The sequence below is a fragment of the Urocitellus parryii genome, chromosome 4 (genome assembly GCF_045843805.1).
Source record: "Urocitellus parryii isolate mUroPar1 chromosome 4, mUroPar1.hap1, whole genome shotgun sequence".
Taxonomy (NCBI): Eukaryota; Metazoa; Chordata; class Mammalia; order Rodentia; family Sciuridae; genus Urocitellus; species Urocitellus parryii.
The window spans coordinates 19,622,643-19,640,615 of NC_135534.1; the positions used below are offsets into that span (position 1 = coordinate 19,622,643).

Consider the following 17,973-nt stretch of genomic DNA (forward strand, 5'->3'; position numbering starts at 1 on the left):
TTGTTTGTTTCAAACTCTATTTCCTACATTTGCTATCATCCTTCATCCTGTCGATGTGAGATATCGGGGTAATACCACTGCACCATCCTTGCCTCCCTGGAATGAATCCCACTTCATCACAGTTGAATGGTCTTTTAACTCTACTCTTGAATCCAGCTTCCAGCATTCGGTTAAGGATTTCTGCACCTGGGTTCCCTGGGAATCCTGGCTCACAGGCTTCTTGTTGCCGTTGCTGTCCTTGTCTGGTTTCTGTATCAGGTTGAATGCTGTCCTCGTAAAAACACTTTTGAAAATATTCTCTCCTCTTTGATTGTTTTGAGGAAAAAAATTTAGATAAAATGATATTAATTATTTTTTAAATAGTAGATAGAATTCCACAGTGAGGCCATCAGGTCCTGGGCCTTTCTTTTAATGGGAAATGTTTTATCACTGATTCAGTTTCCTTATTCACAGGTGATCTGTTTCGATTTTCTCTCTTCCCACTTCAATCTTGGTTGGTTTCTGTGTCAAGGAATTTATTCATATCTTCTGGGTTATCCACCTGTTGGCACATAATGGCTCATGATGTCTCTTTTTATGCTTTGCATGTCTGTGGTGTCAGGTGTAATTCTCCTTCATTTCTGATATTTAGTGAATCCTCAGTCTTTTTTTCTCTAGTCACTTTTCTGGTCAATTATTACTATACTGACTTCTTTGAATTCTTTCTCTGTCATCTTCTGAAGTTCACTGGGCTTCCCTAGAGGAGTTATTTTGTCAATTTTGTTTGTCTTTTCAAAAAACAAGTTCTTCCTTTTATTGATTTTTGAATTATATTTCTAGTTTCTGGACTGCTGTTTTTTTCTTTCTTTCTTTGATCTTTATTATTTCCTTTCCTCCACTAATGTTGGGCTCAGTATTTTCTTATTTTTCTAGTTCCTTAGGTGCAACACAGGGTTAAGATCTTTCTTCCTTTTCGATATAGTTATTTGATGCATAAACCTCCCTCGTAGAACTCTTCTTGCCATATCCCATAGGTTTGGGCATGTGATGTTTCCACTGTCATTTTTCTCAGTAATTTTTTAGTTTCCCTCTTAATATTTTTATTAAACCTCTGATTGTACAAGAGAATAATGTTCACTTTCCAAACACTATTAAAGTTTCCAAAGTTCTTTTTTTTTTTTTGTAGTTCTACATGGACCTTTATTTTATTTGTTTATTTTTTTTATGTAATGCTAAGGATCAAACTCACTGCCTCATGCATGCTACGCAACTGCTCTGTCACTGAGCTACAGCCCCATCCTTAGTTTCCAAAGTTCCTGTTATTAATGTCTACTAGTATATTGGATGGTTACAGAAGATAAATGAGATAACTTCAGTACTCTTATATCGTTAAGACTTGTTTTGTGACCTCCCATATGATCTATGCCAGACAATGTCCCATATGCAACTGAGAAAAATAGATATTCTGCAGCTACTAGAGAGAATGTTCTATACACATCTGTTAGGTCAACTTGGTCTCAAGTACAATTCAGGTCTCTTTTTAAACTTTGGCACTTTTAATCTATCATTCCACTGGCTCATGGACTGTAAAGTTTCTGCTGAGAAATCTGCTCCTGGTCATATTGTAACTACATGATATATTATTTGCTTCTTTTCCTTTAAGATTTCAAGATAATGTCTTTGCCTTTGATATTTGATGGAATAATTATAATGTGTAGAGGTAGCTTTATTAGGATTCAATATGAGTGGAGATTTTTCTACTTCTTATACCCTGATAGTTATATCTTTTTCCAGGTTTGGAAAGTTTTATGCTATCATTTATTTAAATAAGCTTTCTAAATTTTTGTATATTTTAAAATATTTTTTAGTTGTCAATGGACTTTTATTTTTTTTATTCGTTTATATGTGGTGCTCAGAATAGAACCCAGTGCCTCACACAAGCCGTGTAAGCACTCTACCACTGAGTCAAAACCCCAGCCCATACTTTTTTGTATTCTTCTTCAACCTCTTGAATTCCAATGACTCAAACACTTACTCTTTAAATGCCATTCCATAAATCCCGAAAGCATTCTTCATAACTTTTCTCTCTCTTTCTCTCTCCTCCCACTGTATATTTTCAAATAAGTTCTCTTCAAGTTCCTAGATTCTTTCTTCAGCTTTATCAGCTCTGCTGATGGTGCTGTCTAAGGCACTGATCCTTTCAGTCACTGTATTTTTCAGCTCCAGGATTTCTGTTTGATTTTGTCTGTACTAGTTCAACCTTTGTGTACAGTTCCCATTTCCGGTCGTTTATTACCATACTCACTTCTTTGAATTCTTTCTCTGTCCTCTTCTGAAGTTCACTGGGCTTCCCCAGGAGTTATTTTGAATTCCTCAGAATTCAAACATGCATTTCTATCTCTTTTTGTCCAGTTGCTAGCAACTGTATCTCTGGTGATATCGTGGCCTTTCTCATTATTCTTAGTTCTTGTCACTAGACATTAATATCAATGCATTTGAAATATAGGGATCATTCCAGTCTTTGTAGACTGGTTTTGTCTTAAGGACCAGCTGCTATGTTCCCAATGCCCAGCACCACTGTGGCCACTGAAGCACTTGAGGTGTCCTCAGACTGAGACCAATTTTAAAACACCACTGATGAACATAATCTCCTTAGGAACACATGAAATTTCCTTATCTTACCCTAGGAACAATTCGGTAGTTTGTTTAAACTGTTTTCAAAGAATAATTTTATCAATACCAAATAGCCTCATAGAACTAACAAAATTATTGCATCACAATTAAAATAATCGACCTATTCAACATTATTAGGTAACTAGTCATACAGCTTACAAAACCTGCAGACCAGCAGTTCTTATACTTTTTTGGATTAAGGACCTTTTTACCCTCTTCAAAATCAGGGATCTAGGGAGCTCCAGAATATTTTTGTGAAGATACCTGAGACACTCATCCCTGTGGCTACTTTCTCCAGTTTTCTTTTGTTTTAACACATTGGGTTTCTGTGCAAGATTTGTTTAATGAAATAATTTCCTAGCTTTAAAAAACAAAAAATGCTGAAGGCCACTGGTTTGATACTTGCATATTCCATGTCCAGATAGGATACTATACTAGATAGAGCTGACTTCAAGTTATGAAACCCAAAGGCCAGGTTTCCACGGCCTTCACCAGCCAATGAAATCACACACCACCCTCAATAACAAGAAAACCAACAAGGGTCTGTTTTCCCTTCTTAACTGGGAAGTAGGGGAGAAAGGGGAGCTCATTTGTCAAATAACTTTTTATATTGGGGGGTACGTTCAGCTTTAAAAAAAAGGAAAAGAGCTAAACTTCCAGCTATAACAGGAGGTTTAGGGTACCAATATCCAACTACACAATCACGAAAACTGCTTAAAATTATTTAAAGTCTGAATGCCATCAGGCTCTTCTGTCATTTGAAACACACATGTTTTCTACAATGCATACCAAACTCTCCCACACAAAAGAAACTCCTGGGAATAGAAACACAGCACTGATTTCCTAAGGATACAAAGGACGAAAATTTTGCAGGAGAATGGATAAAACTGGAGAATATCATGCTAAGCAAACTAAGCCAACCCCAAAAACTCAAAGGCCAAATGTTTTCTCTCATATGCAGATGCTAATGCACATTAAGGGTGGGGCACTGGGGAAGAATAGACTTACCTGACATTAGGTAGAGGAGAGTGAAGGGAGGGGAGAGGGAAGGAAGGATAGTAGAAAGGATCCGGCATTATTACCTTATGTACATCTAGGACTACACAACCAGTGTGATTCTACATCAGGTCCAACCTGAAGAATGGGAAATTATACTCCACTTATGTATGATGGGTCAAAAGTGCATTCTACTGTCTCATATAACTAATTAGAACATAATAAATAAATAAATAACATCTTTAAAGGCTAATAATTACTGATATCATCAAAGCATACTTCTAAAGCAGTCTCCGCTCCTTAAGTCTTGGCAAAACAGTAGGCATGAACCAATAATAGCAAAAGAAATTCTGAAAACAAAACAGGTGGAAATAGTTACAACTCCCCAAAACACACAGAAGCTTAATACTGAAGGGTCTGGCCAGCTGAACTCCTGGGCTTGACACAACACACACGCTGTTCTCCTCCTCTAGCAAATGCACACCCATCTTATCACAACGGGCAACCTGAATGGACAAGGTTCCGGGAGACAGAATGAGAAGAAACAGTCCGTCATCACCCCTGGGAGCCAGAGAGCTCACCTGTTGTGACAGTTTTGGACGTGGGACTTCCCCACGTCTCATTGGCTATTCCTGGAGTGATGGAGAATTCATATGAAGTTCCTGGACTTAAGCCTGTGATGTTAAACTCTGTTTTATTTGTTACAATCATCCTCCAGGCGTTGTCCCTCTCATTCTTTACTGCATACGTGTACTCAGAAGCAGCTGTGTCATTGTTTTTCCAGGTTAGGACCACGCTGGTTGGACTGATGGAAAGTGCATCAATGTCAAACACAGGACTGGGTGCTGTTTATAGGTCGTTTTCAAGAAAAAAGAAAAAAAATACATTAGAAAAATACATGAAAGTGTCAGGTCTGCTGAGTCTACTATACAAAAGCAAATCTTATACTGACAGTTTCATTTCTTTTCATTTGCCCCTTAGACTTTCCTGCAACAAAACGCATTTAAACACATATATGCACCTGTATGAGCATGTGTCCCTCAAACAGAGGCTTTAGAATGTGGCAAAACTCATTTTGACCTTGTTGTCTGTGACTTGAACTCAGGGTTAACTCTGTCTAGCAGTGGATACAAAAAAGAGATTTACGAGGGAAAATGAGTCTCTCTCCCAGGAAACTCTGCATGTAGAGAGATGGCATAGGATGCAGAAGCAGGTGGTAACCATTTTGCCAAACCTTGACATCACAAAAAAGCTCAGACGTAAGAGCAGCTTTGGGATCCCAATCTGGATTTAAAGACTTGCTCCACCTGTTAGCTGCGTCACCTGCAATCTGTTTCTTGAAACACTCACTCTCTGGTGCCCCTGTTGACAGGCCTAACACACCATCAAATGCAAATGATTACTACTGGCCACCATAACATGAAGAACAAGACACCAGACGTGGACATTTAGAACTCTGGGCTAAGACGCCATCATGCTAGTCACTAGCCTTGTAATTTGCTCAGTCATCTCATCTACCCAACATCACTTTCACCATCTATAAAATTGCAGATGTACAGAATCATAAACTAACAGAATCATAAACTAACATGGTTATTAACATCATTACATGTGTGCATCTTAATGATATTCAACATTAAAGAGTAACAACCAGAAACCACATAAAACACAGATGATGTGGCCTTTACCCTCAAGGAGCTTCTAACTGACCCCAAATGAGCAGGGACTTTCCAAGTCACACCATCTTGGCATGAGCATGGAGAAGGCACCTCATCTGGCTCATAGGAGGTGAGAATATTTATCCAATCAGTGAAAAAGGGAAAAAAAGGTAATAAGAGACGGGAAAATGGAATGAGCAGGAATCATCTCAGGGACCACGATTCCAAAAGTTTCATGACATGAAGTTTCCTTTTTCTAAAGCAACAAATGCCAGTGTCAGAGAAGCAGTTTTGGCAGATGATCACTGGGGTGCTGCCCTTTACATTCAGATGATGATGGTGAGGAGGATCATGAGAAAACAAGAACAGCTGCAGGGGCGGAGGGAGCAAGAACAGCAGCACCCTCTTTGGGGGCCGGTCGCCTCCCCCACACTGTGCTAGGGCACCATTTTCATTGAGAAAGAAATTTTGTTCACTCATTCAGGGGAATCTGGGAAGGTCTGGGAAACATATTCATAAGTTTCGATAATTTAGAAAAGAAAAAAATGGGTTTCTTGTTTGTTTCAAACTCTATTTCCTACATTTACTATCATCCTTCAGCCTGTTCATGTGAGATATCAGGATAACTGACTGACAGACACCACTGCACCATCCTTGCCTCCCTGGAATGAATCCCACTTCATCCCAGTTGAATGGTCTTTTAACTCTACTCTTGAATCCAGCTTCCAGCATTTGGTTAAGGATTTCTGCACCTGGGTTCACTGGGAATCCTGTCTCGAAAGATTCTTGTTGCTGTTGCTGTCCTTGTCTGGTTTCTGTATCAGATTGAATGCTGTCCTCGTAAAAACACTTTTGAAAATATTCTCTCCTCTTTGATTGTTTTGGGAAAAAAATTTAGATAAATTGATATTAGTTCTTTTTGAATAATTAATAGAATTCCATAGTGAGGCGATCAGGTCCTGGGCCTTTCTTTGAATGGGAAATGTTTTATCACTCATTCAGTTTCCTTATTCACTGGTGATTTGTTTAGATTTTCTCTCTTCACATTTCAATCTTGGTTGATTTTTGTGTCAAGGAATTTATTCATATCTTCTGCTTTATCCAACCTATTGGCACATAATGGTTCATCATGTTTCTTATTATGCTTTGCATGTCTGTAGTGTCAGTTGTAATGTCTCCATCATTTCTGATATTTAGTGAGTTCACACTTTTTTTCACTCTAGCTAAAAATTTGTCAATTTTGTCTTTTCAAAAAACAAAATCGTCCTTTCGTTGATTTTTTAGTTATATTTCTAGTTTGTATCTATTTTTTTCTTTCTCTGGTCTTTATTATTTCCTTTCCTATACTAATTCTGACCTCAGTATTTCTTATTTTTCTTGTTCCTTACGTGCAAGACTTGTTAACATCTTTCTTCATTTTGATATAGTTATTTGATGCATAAACCTCCCTCATAAAACTCTTCTGGCCATATCCCATAGGTTTCGGCATGTGATATTTCCACGGTCATTTTCCTCAGTAATTTTTTACTTTCCCTTTTTTTATTGAACCTCTGATTGCACAAAAGAATAATGTTTAGTTTCCATACACTTCTAATTTCGAAAGTTCATTTTTTGTAGTTCTACATAGACAAAATGCCTTTCTTTTATTTATTTATGTGATTCTGAAGATCAAACTCAGTGCCTCATGCATGCTAGCCAAGTGCTCTGTCACTGAGCTACAGCCCCACCAACATAGTTTTCAAAATTCTTGTTACTAAATCTCCACTTTTATACTGTGATGGTTAGAAAAGATGCCTGAGATAATTTTAGGATTCTTATATTGTTAAGACTTGATTAGCAACCTCCCATATGATCTATGCCACATAATATCCCATATACAACTGAGAAAAATGTATATTCTACACCTACTAGAGGAAACATTCTATACACATCCCTTAGGTCAACTTGGTCTCAAGTACAACTCAGGTCTTTTATTAAACTTTGGCACTTTTAATCTATCATTCCACTTGCTTATGAACTGTAAAGTTTCTGCTGAGAAATCTGCTCCAAGTCATATTATAAATACAGGATATATTATTTCCTTCTTTTCTTTTGAGATTTCAAGATCCTGTCTTTGCCTTTTATATTTGATGGATTAATTATGTGTAGGGACAGCTTTATTAGGATTCAACATAAATGGAGAATTTTCTTCTTATATCTTGATATTTATATATTTTACCAGGTTTGGAAACTTCCATGCTATCATTTATTTAAATAAGCTTTGAATTTTTTATTTTTTGAATATTTTCAGTTGTCATTGGCCCTTTATTTTTAAATTTACTTATTTATATGTGGTGCTCAGAATTGAACCCAGTGGCTCACACAAGCCATGCAAGCACTCTATCATTGAGCGACAGTCCCAGGCATACTCTTTTGTATTCTTCTTCTCCCTCTTGAATGCCAATGACTTGAACACTTGCTCTTTAGTGTTATCCCTTGAATCCCGAAAGCATTCTTCGTACCTTTTCTTTCTCTCTCCTCGCACGGTATATTTTCACAATATACAAGTTCCTAGATTATTTTTTCAGCTTTATCAGCTCTGTTGATGGTGCTCTCTATGGCACTGGTCCTTTCAGTCACTGTATTTTTCAGCTCCAGGATTTCTGTTTGATTTTTTCGGTACTCTTTCAACCTATCTGTTACAGTTCCCATATATGGTCAATTATTACTATACTCATTTCTTTGAATTCTGTCTCGGTCGTCTTCTGAAGTTCACTGGGTTTCCCTAGAGGAGTTACTTTGAATTCCTCAAAATTCAAACATACATCTCTATCTCTATTTAACAACTTAATAGCATTTGTTATTGTATCTCGGGTGATATCATGGCCTTTCTCATTATTCTTAGTCCTCCTGATTATACATTAATGTGTATGCATTTGAAACATAGGGGTCATTCCAGTCTTTGTAGACTGGTTTTGACTGCAAGGACCATCTGCTTTGTTCCCCAAAACCAGCACCCCTGTGGCCACTGAAGCACTTGGGGGTCTCCAAAGACTGAGATCAATTTTAAAACACCTCTGATGAACATAATCTCCCTAGGAACTCCTAAAATTTCCCTAATTGCCCTAGGAACATTTCACTAGTTTCTTTCAACTGCTTTCGAACAAGCATGTTATCAATACCAAATAGCCTTACAGAATTAACAAAATTATTGCATCACAATAAAAACAATCGACCTATTCCACATTATGAGGTAACTAGTTATATAACTTACAAAACCTGCAGACCAGCAGTTCTTATACATTTTTGGACTAAAGACCCATGTACCGTTTTTAAACTCAGAAATCTAGGGAGCTCCAGAATATTTTTGTGAAGATACATGAGACACTCACCATTTGTATCCTTTCTCTAGTTTTCTTTTGTTTTAACACATGGAGTTTCTGGAATAGATTTTGTTTACTGTAATAATTTCCTAGCTTTAAAAAAAAAATGTGTGGCTAGGGTTGTGGCTCAGTGATAGAGCATGCGCCTAGCATAGGAAAGGCCCTGGGTTCAATCCCAGCACAACATAAAAATAAACAAACCTACTGTGTCCAACTACAACTAAAAAAGAAATATTAAAAACAAATGCTGAAGGCCACTGGTTCCATATTCGCCTATTACATGTCCAGAGAGAATAATATCAAGTTGTGTAACCCAAAGGCCTGGTTTCCAAGCACGTCACCAGCCAATGAGTCACACACCAGCCTCAACATCCAGAAAACAAACAAAGACACTGTTCGCACTTCTTACCTGGACACACACACACACACACAAAAACCAACTCATTTGTCAAATATTTTTTAATTTTCCTTAGGGGGGGGGTTACTTTCAGCTTAAAAAAAAAGGAAAAGAGCTAAACTTCCAGCTATAACAAGAGACTTAGGGTACTGATGTCCAAGCTACGCCATAATCTAACCTGCCTAATATATCTAAAGTCTAAATGTCATCAGGCTCTTCTGTCATTTGAAACACACGTTTTTCTACAATGCATACCAAACTCTCCCACACAAAAGGAACTCCTGGGAATACAAAAACAGCATTGATTTCCTGAAGATACTAAATTCCATCATTTGCGGGTAAATGAATGGAACTGGAGAATATCATGCTAAGCAAAATAAGCCAACCCCAAAAACTCAAAGGCCAAATGTTTTCTCTCATATGCAGATGATAATGCACATTAAGGGTGGGGCACTGGGGAAGAATAGACTTACCTTATGTTAGGTAGAGGAGAGTGAAGGGAGGGGAGAGGGAAGTGAGGATAGTAGAAAGGATCCGGCATTATTACCTTATGTACATCTAGGACTACACAACCAGTGTGATTCTACATCAGGTCCAACCTGAAGAATGGGAAATTATACTCCACTTATGTATGATGGGTCAAAAGTGCATTCTACTGTCTCATATAACTAATTAGAACACGATAAATAAATAAATAACATCTTTAAAAGCTAATAATTACTGATATCATCAAAGCATACTTCTAAAGCAGTCTCCGCTCCTTAAGTCTTGGCAAAACAGTAGGCATGAACCAATAATAGCAAAAGAAATTTTGAAAACAAAACAGGTGGAAATAGTTAAAACTCCCCAAAACACGCAGAAGCTTAATACTGAAGGGTCTGGCCAGCTGAACTCCTGGGCTTGACACAACACACACGCTGTTCTCCTCCTCTAGCAAATGCACACCCATCTTATCACAACGGGCAACCTGAATGGACAAGGTTCCGGGAGACAGAATGAGAAGAAACAGTCCGTCATCACCCCTGGGAGCCAGAGAGCTCACCTGTTGTGACAGTTTTGGACGTGGGACTTCCCCACGTCTCATTGGCTATTCCTGGAGTGATGGAGAATTCATATGAAGTTCCCGGACTTAAGCCTGTGATGGTACACTCTGTTTTACTGGTTACAATCATCCTCCAGGCGTTGTCCCTCTCATTCTTTACTGCATATGTGTACTCAGAAGCAGCTGTGTCATTGTTTTTCCAGGTCAGGACCACGCTGGTTGGACTGATGGAAACAGCATCAATGCCAAACACAGGACTGGGTGCTGTTTATAGGTTGTTTTCAAGGACAAAGATAAGAAAATACATCCGAAAAATACATGTAAGTGTCAGGTCTGCTGTGTCTGCTGTACAAAAGCAAATCTTACAATGTCAGTTTCATTTCTCTTCATTTGCCCCTTACACTTTCCTGCAACAAAGGGCATTTAAATACAAATATGCACCTGTATATTTTTGTGTCAAGGGGTTCATTCACATCTTCTGCGTTATCCACCTGTTGGCACATAATGGCTCATGATGTCTCTTATTATGCTTTGCATGTCTGTAGTGTCAGTTGTAATGTCTCCTTCATATCTGATATTTACTGAGTTCACAGCCTTTTTTTCTCTAGTCACTTTTCTGGTCACTTGTTCCTATACTCACTTCTTTGAATTCTTTCTCTGTCGTCTTCTGAAGTTCACTGAGCTCCGCCATAGGAGTTATTTTGTCAATTTTGTTTCCTCTTTTCAAAAACAAGTTTTTCCTTTTGTTGATTTTTGAATTATATTTCTAGTTTCTGGTTTGGTTTTTTTTCTTTTTCTTTTCCTTTCTCTGATCTTTATTATTTTCTTTCCTCTACTAACTCTGGGCTCAGTATTTTCTTATTTTTCTTATTTTCCTTAGGTGAAACACCGGGTTAAGCTCTTTCTTCTTTTTTGATATAGTTATTTGATGCATAAACCTCCATTTTAGAACTCTTCTTGCCATATCCATTAGGTTAGGGCATGCAGTGTTTCCATTTTCATTTTTCTCAGTAACTTTTTATTTCCCTTTTAATATTTTTATTGAACCTCTGATTGTACAAGAGAATAATGTTTAGTTTCCATACACTTCTAATTTCCAAAGTTCTTTTTGTGTGTGTTTTTGTGTGTGTTTGTGTGGCATTTCTACATAGACAGAATGCCTTTATTTTATTTGTTTATTTTTTATGTGATGCTGAGGATCAAACTCAGTGCCTCATACATGCTAGGCAAGCGCTCTGCCACTGAGCTACAGCCCCACTCCATAGTTTCCAAAATTCTTGTTACTAATGTCTACTTTTATATTGTGATGGTTAGAAACGATGCCTGAGATAATTTCAGTATTCTTATATTCTTAAGACTTCTTTAGTAACCGCCCATATGATCTATGCCAGATAATGTCCCATATGCAACTGAGAAAAAAAAATGTATATTCTGCAGCTACTAGAGGGAACGTTCTATACACATCCGTTAGGTCAACTTGGTCTCAAGTACAGTTCAGGTCTTTTTTTAAACTTTGGCACTTTGAATCTGCCATTCCACTCGCTCATGGACTGTAAAGTTTCTGCTGAGAAATCTGCTCCTAGTCATATTATAACTACATGATATATTATATGCTTCTTTTAAGATTTCAAGATCCTGTCTTTACCTTTTATATTTGATGGATTAATTATGTGTAGGGGTAGCTTTCTTAGGATTCGATATGAATAGAGATTTTTCTTCTTATACCCTGATATTTATATCTTTTTCCGGGTTTGGAAAGTTTTATGCTATCATTTATTTAAATAAGATTGCTAAATTTTTTATTTTTTGAATACTTTTTAGTTGTCAATGGACCTTTATATATAATTCATTTATTTATATGTGGTGCTCAGAATTGAACCCAGTGCCTCACACAAGCCATGCAAGCACTCTATCGCTGAGCCACAATCCCAGCCCATATACTCTTTTGTATTCTTCTTCTCCCTCTTGAATGCCAATGACTTGAACACTCGCTCTTTGGGTGCTATCCCATAAATCCCGAAAGCATTCTTCATATCTCTTCTTTCTCTCTCCTCCCACTGTATATTTTCACATTATACAAGTTCCTAGATTCTTTCTTCAGCTTTATCAGCTCTGCTGATGGTGCTCTCTATGGCACTGGTCCTTTCAGTCACTGTACTTTTCAGCTCCAGGATTTCTGTTTGATTTTGTCTGTACTACTTCAACCTCTCTGTTACAGTTCCCATTTCTGGTCACTTATTACTATACTCACTTCGTTGAATTCTATCTCTGTCATCTTCTGAAGTTCACTAGAGGAGTTATTTTGAATTCCTCAGAATTCAAACATACAGCTCTATCTCTTTTTATCCAGTTAACAGCACTTGTTTTTGTATCTCGGTGATATCATGGCCTTTCTCGTTATTCTTAGTCCTCATGAGTAGGCATTAATGTGTATGCATTTGAAACATAGGGATCCTTCCAGTCTTTGTAGACTGGTTTTGTCTGCAAGGACCATCTGCTATGTTCCCAAAAAACAGCACCACTGTGGCCACTGAAGCTCTTGGGGGTCTCCTGAGACTGAGACCAATTTTTAAAACACCACTGATGAACATAATCTCCCTAGGAACTCCTAAAATTTCCCAATTCAGTGGTTTGTTTAGACTGCTTTCGAACAAGCATTTTATCAATAACAAATAGCCTTACAGAACTAACAAAATTATTGCATCACAATGAAAATAATGGACCTATTCCACGTTATGAGGTAACTAGTTATATAACATACAAAACCTGCAGACCAGCAGTTCTTATACTTTTGGGGATTAAGGACCTATTTACCTTCTTTAAAATCAGGGATCTAGGGAGCTCCAGAATACTTTTGTGAAGATACCTGAGACACTCATCCCTGTGGCTCCTTTCTCTAGTTTTCTTTTGTTTTAACGCATTGGGTTTCTGGAAAAGATTGTCTTTAATGAAATAATTTCCTAGCTTTTAAAAAAAAAAATATGTGTGGCTAGGGTAGTGGCTCAGTGATAGTGCACGCGCCTAGCATAGGAAAGGCCCTGGGTTCAATCCCAGCACCACATAAAAATAAACAAACGTATTGTGTCCAACTACAACTGAAAAAGAAATATTAAAAAAAAATTTCTGAAAGCCACTGGTTTGATATTTGCCTACTACATGTCCAGACAGAATAATATCAAGTTCTGTAACCCAAAGGCCGGGTTTCCAAACACTTCACCAGCCAATGAGTCACACACCAGCCTCAACATCCAGAAAACAAAGATCCTGTTCTCCCTTCTTACCTGGACAAAAAAAAAAAAAAAAAAAAAAAAAACCTGCTCATTTGTCAAATACTTTTTCATTTTTTGGGGGGAGGGTTACTTTCAGCTTAAAAAAAAAAAGGAAAAGAGCTAAACTTCCAGCTATAACAAGAGACTTAGGGTACTGATGTCCAAGCTACGCCATAATCTAACCTGCCTAATATATCTAAAGTCTAAATGTCATCAGGCTCTTCTGTCATTTGAAACACACATGTTTTTCTACAATGCATACCAAACTCTCCCACACAAAAGGAACTCCTGGGAATACAAAAACAGCATTGATTTCCTGAAGATACTAAATTCCATCATTTGCGGGTAAATGAATGGAACTGGAGAATATCATGCTAAGCAAAATAAGCCAACCCCAAAAACTCAAAGGCCAAATGTTTTCTCTCATATGCAGATGATAATGCACATTAAGGGTGGGGCACTGGGGAAGAATAGACTTACCTTATGTTAGGTAGAGGAGAGTGAAGGGAGGGGAGAGGGAAGTGAGGATAGTAGAAAGGATCCGGCATTATTACCTTATGTACATCTAGGACTACACAACCAGTGTGATTCTACATCAGGTCCAACCTGAAGAATGGGAAATTATACTCCACTTATGTATGATGGGTCAAAAGTGCATTCTACTGTCTCATATAACTAATTAGAACACGATAAATAAATAAATAACATCTTTAAAAGCTAATAATTACTGATATCATCAAAGCATACTTCTAAAGCAGTCTCCGCTCCTTAAGTCTTGGCAAAACAGTAGGCATGAACCAATAATAGCAAAAGAAATTTTGAAAACAAAACAGGTGGAAATAGTTAAAACTCCCCCAAAACACGCAGAAGCTTAATACTGAAGGGTCTGGCCAGCTGAACTCCTGGGCTTGACACAACACACACGCTGTTCTCCTCCTCTAGCAAATGCACACCCATCTTATCACAACGGGCAACCTGAATGGACAAGGTTCCGGGAGACAGAATGAGAAGAAACAGTCCGTCATCACCCCTGGGAGCCAGAGAGCTCACCTGTTGTGACAGTTTTGGACGTGGGACTTCCCCACGTCTCATTGGCTATTCCTGGAGTGATGGAGAATTCATATGAAGTTCCCGGACTTAAGCCTGTGATGGTACACTCTGTTTTACTGGTTACAATCATCCTCCAGGCGTTGTCCCTCTCATTCTTTACTGCATATGTGTACTCAGAAGCAGCTGTGTCATTGTTTTTCCAGGTCAGGACCACGCTGGTTGGACTGATGGAAACAGCATCAATGCCAAACACAGGACTGGGTGCTGTTTATAGGTTGTTTTCAAGGACAAAGATAAGAAAATACATCCGAAAAATACATGTAAGTGTCAGGTCTGCTGTGTCTGCTGTACAAAAGCAAATCTTACAATGTCAGTTTCATTTCTCTTCATTTGCCCCTTACACTTTCCTGCAACAAAGGGCATTTAAATACAAATATGCACCTGTATATTTTTGTGTCAAGGGGTTCATTCACATCTTCTGCGTTATCCACCTGTTGGCACATAATGGCTCATGATGTCTCTTATTATGCTTTGCATGTCTGTAGTGTCAGTTGTAATGTCTCCTTCATATCTGATATTTACTGAGTTCACAGCCTTTTTTTCTCTAGTCACTTTTCTGGTCACTTGTTCCTATACTCACTTCTTTGAATTCTTTCTCTGTCGTCTTCTGAAGTTCACTGAGCTCCGCCATAGGAGTTATTTTGTCAATTTTGTTTCCTCTTTTCAAAAACAAGTTTTTCCTTTTGTTGATTTTTGAATTATATTTCTAGTTTCTGGTTTGGTTTTTTTTCTTTTTCTTTTCCTTTCTCTGATCTTTATTATTTTCTTTCCTCTACTAACTCTGGGCTCAGTATTTTCTTATTTTTCTTATTTTCCTTAGGTGAAACACCGGGTTAAGCTCTTTCTTCTTTTTTGATATAGTTATTTGATGCATAAACCTCCATTTTAGAACTCTTCTTGCCATATCCATTAGGTTAGGGCATGCAGTGTTTCCATTTTCATTTTTCTCAGTAACTTTTTATTTCCCTTTTAATATTTTTATTGAACCTCTGATTGTACAAGAGAATAATGTTTAGTTTCCATACACTTCTAATTTCCAAAGTTCTTTTTGTGTGTGTTTTTGTGTGTGTTTGTGTGGCATTTCTACATAGACAGAATGCCTTTATTTTATTTGTTTATTTTTTATGTGATGCTGAGGATCAAACTCAGTGCCTCATACATGCTAGGCAAGCGCTCTGCCACTGAGCTACAGCCCCACTCCATAGTTTCCAAAATTCTTGTTACTAATGTCTACTTTTATATTGTGATGGTTAGAAACGATGCCTGAGATAATTTCAGTATTCTTATATTCTTAAGACTTCTTTAGTAACCGCCCATATGATCTATGCCAGATAATGTCCCATATGCAACTGAGAAAAAAAAATGTATATTCTGCAGCTACTAGAGGGAACGTTCTATACACATCCGTTAGGTCAACTTGGTCTCAAGTACAGTTCAGGTCTTTTTTTAAACTTTGGCACTTTGAATCTGCCATTCCACTCGCTCATGGACTGTAAAGTTTCTGCTGAGAAATCTGCTCCTAGTCATATTATAACTACATGATATATTATATGCTTCTTTTAAGATTTCAAGATCCTGTCTTTACCTTTTATATTTGATGGATTAATTATGTGTAGGGGTAGCTTTCTTAGGATTCGATATGAATAGAGATTTTTCTTCTTATACCCTGATATTTATATCTTTTTCCGGGTTTGGAAAGTTTTATGCTATCATTTATTTAAATAAGATTACTAAATTTTTTATTTTTTGAATACTTTTTAGTTGTCAATGGACCTTTATATATAATTCATTTATTTATATGTGGTGCTCAGAATTGAACCCAGTGCCTCACACAAGCCATGCAAGCACTCTATCACTGAGCCACAATCCCAGCCCATATACTCTTTTGTATTCTTCTTCTCCCTCTTGAATGCCAATGACTTGAACACTCGCTCTTTGGGTGCTATCCCATAAATCCCGAAAGCATTCTTCATATCTCTTCTTTCTCTCTCCTCCCACTGTATATTTTCACAATATACAAGTTCCTAGATTCTTTCTTCAGCTTTATCAGCTCTGCTGATGGTGCTCTCTATGGCACTGGTCCTTTCAGTCACTGTACTTTTCAGCTCCAGGATTTCTGTTTGATTTTGTCTGTACTACTTCAACCTCTCTGTTACAGTTCCCATTTCTGGTCACTTATTACTATACTCACTTCGTTGAATTCTATCTCTGTCATCTTCTGAAGTTCACTAGAGGAGTTATTTTGAATTCCTCAGAATTCAAACATACAGCTCTATCTCTTTTTATCCAGTTAACAGCACTTGTTTTTGTATCTCGGTGATATCATGGCCTTTCTCGTTATTCTTAGTCCTCATGAGTAGGCATTAATGTGTATGCATTTGAAACATAGGGATCCTTCCAGTCTTTGTAGACTGGTTTTGTCTGCAAGGACCATCTGCTATGTTCCCAAAAAACAGCACCACTGTGGCCACTGAAGCTCTTGGGGGTCTCCTGAGACTGAGACCAATTTTTAAAACACCACTGATGAACATAATCTCCCTAGGAACTCCTAAAATTTCCCAATTCAGTGGTTTGTTCAGACTGCTTTCGAACAAGCATTTTATCAATAACAAATAGCCTTACAGAACTAACAAAATTATTGCATCACAATGAAAATAATGGACCTATTCCACGTTAGGAGGTAACTAGTTATATAACATACAAAACCTGCAGACCAGCAGTTCTTATACTTTTGGGGATTAAGGACCTATTTACCTTCTTTAAAATCAGGGATCTAGGGAGCTCCAGAATACTTTTGTGAAGATACCTGAGACACTCATCCCTGTGGCTCCTTTCTCTAGTTTTCTTTTGTTTTAACGCATTGGGTTTCTGGAAAAGATTGTCTTTAATGAAATAATTTCCTAGCTTTTAAAAAAAAAAATATGTGTGGCTAGGGTAGTGGCTCAGTGATAGTGCACGCGCCTAGCATAGGAAAGGCCCTGGGTTCAATCCCAGCACCACATAAAAATAAACAAACGTATTGTGTCCAACTACAACTGAAAAAGAAATATTAAAAAAAAATTTCTGAAAGCCACTGGTTTGATATTTGCCTACTACATGTCCAGACAGAATAATATCAAGTTCTGTAACCCAAAGGCCGGGTTTCCAAACACTTCACCAGCCAATGAGTCACACACCAGCCTCAACATCCAGAAAACAAACAAAGATCCTGTTCTCCCTTCTTACCTGGACAAAAAAAAAAAAAAAAAAAAAAAAAAAAAACCTGCTCATTTGTCAAATACTTTTTCATTTTTGGGGGGGAGGGTTACTTTCAGCTTAAAAAAAAAAAAGGAAAAGAGCTAAACTTCCAGCTATAACAAGAGACTTAGGGTACTGATGTCCAAGCTACGCCATAATCTAACCTGCCTAATATATCTAAAGTCTAAATGTCATCAGGCTCTTCTGTCATTTGAAACACACATGTTTTTCTACAATGCATACCAAACTC

The 17,973-nt window shown here is 37.6% G+C and overlaps 1 protein-coding gene across 1 annotated transcript in view; it reads right to left on the reverse strand.

The window, feature by feature from the left end:
* Ptprj (protein tyrosine phosphatase receptor type J) overlaps positions 1–10,237 on the reverse strand; it is a 56,692-nt gene extending 46,455 nt beyond the window's left edge. The window contains exons 1-2 of the mRNA XM_077797247.1: positions 10,108–10,237; positions 4,230–4,493 (exon numbers count right to left, since the gene is read on the reverse strand). Coding sequence (XP_077653373.1) covers positions 4,230–4,493; positions 10,108–10,237 — 394 coding nt within the window. The remainder of the gene's footprint in view (positions 1–4,229; positions 4,494–10,107) is intronic.
* Between the last annotated feature and the right edge of the window lie 7,736 nt (positions 10,238–17,973).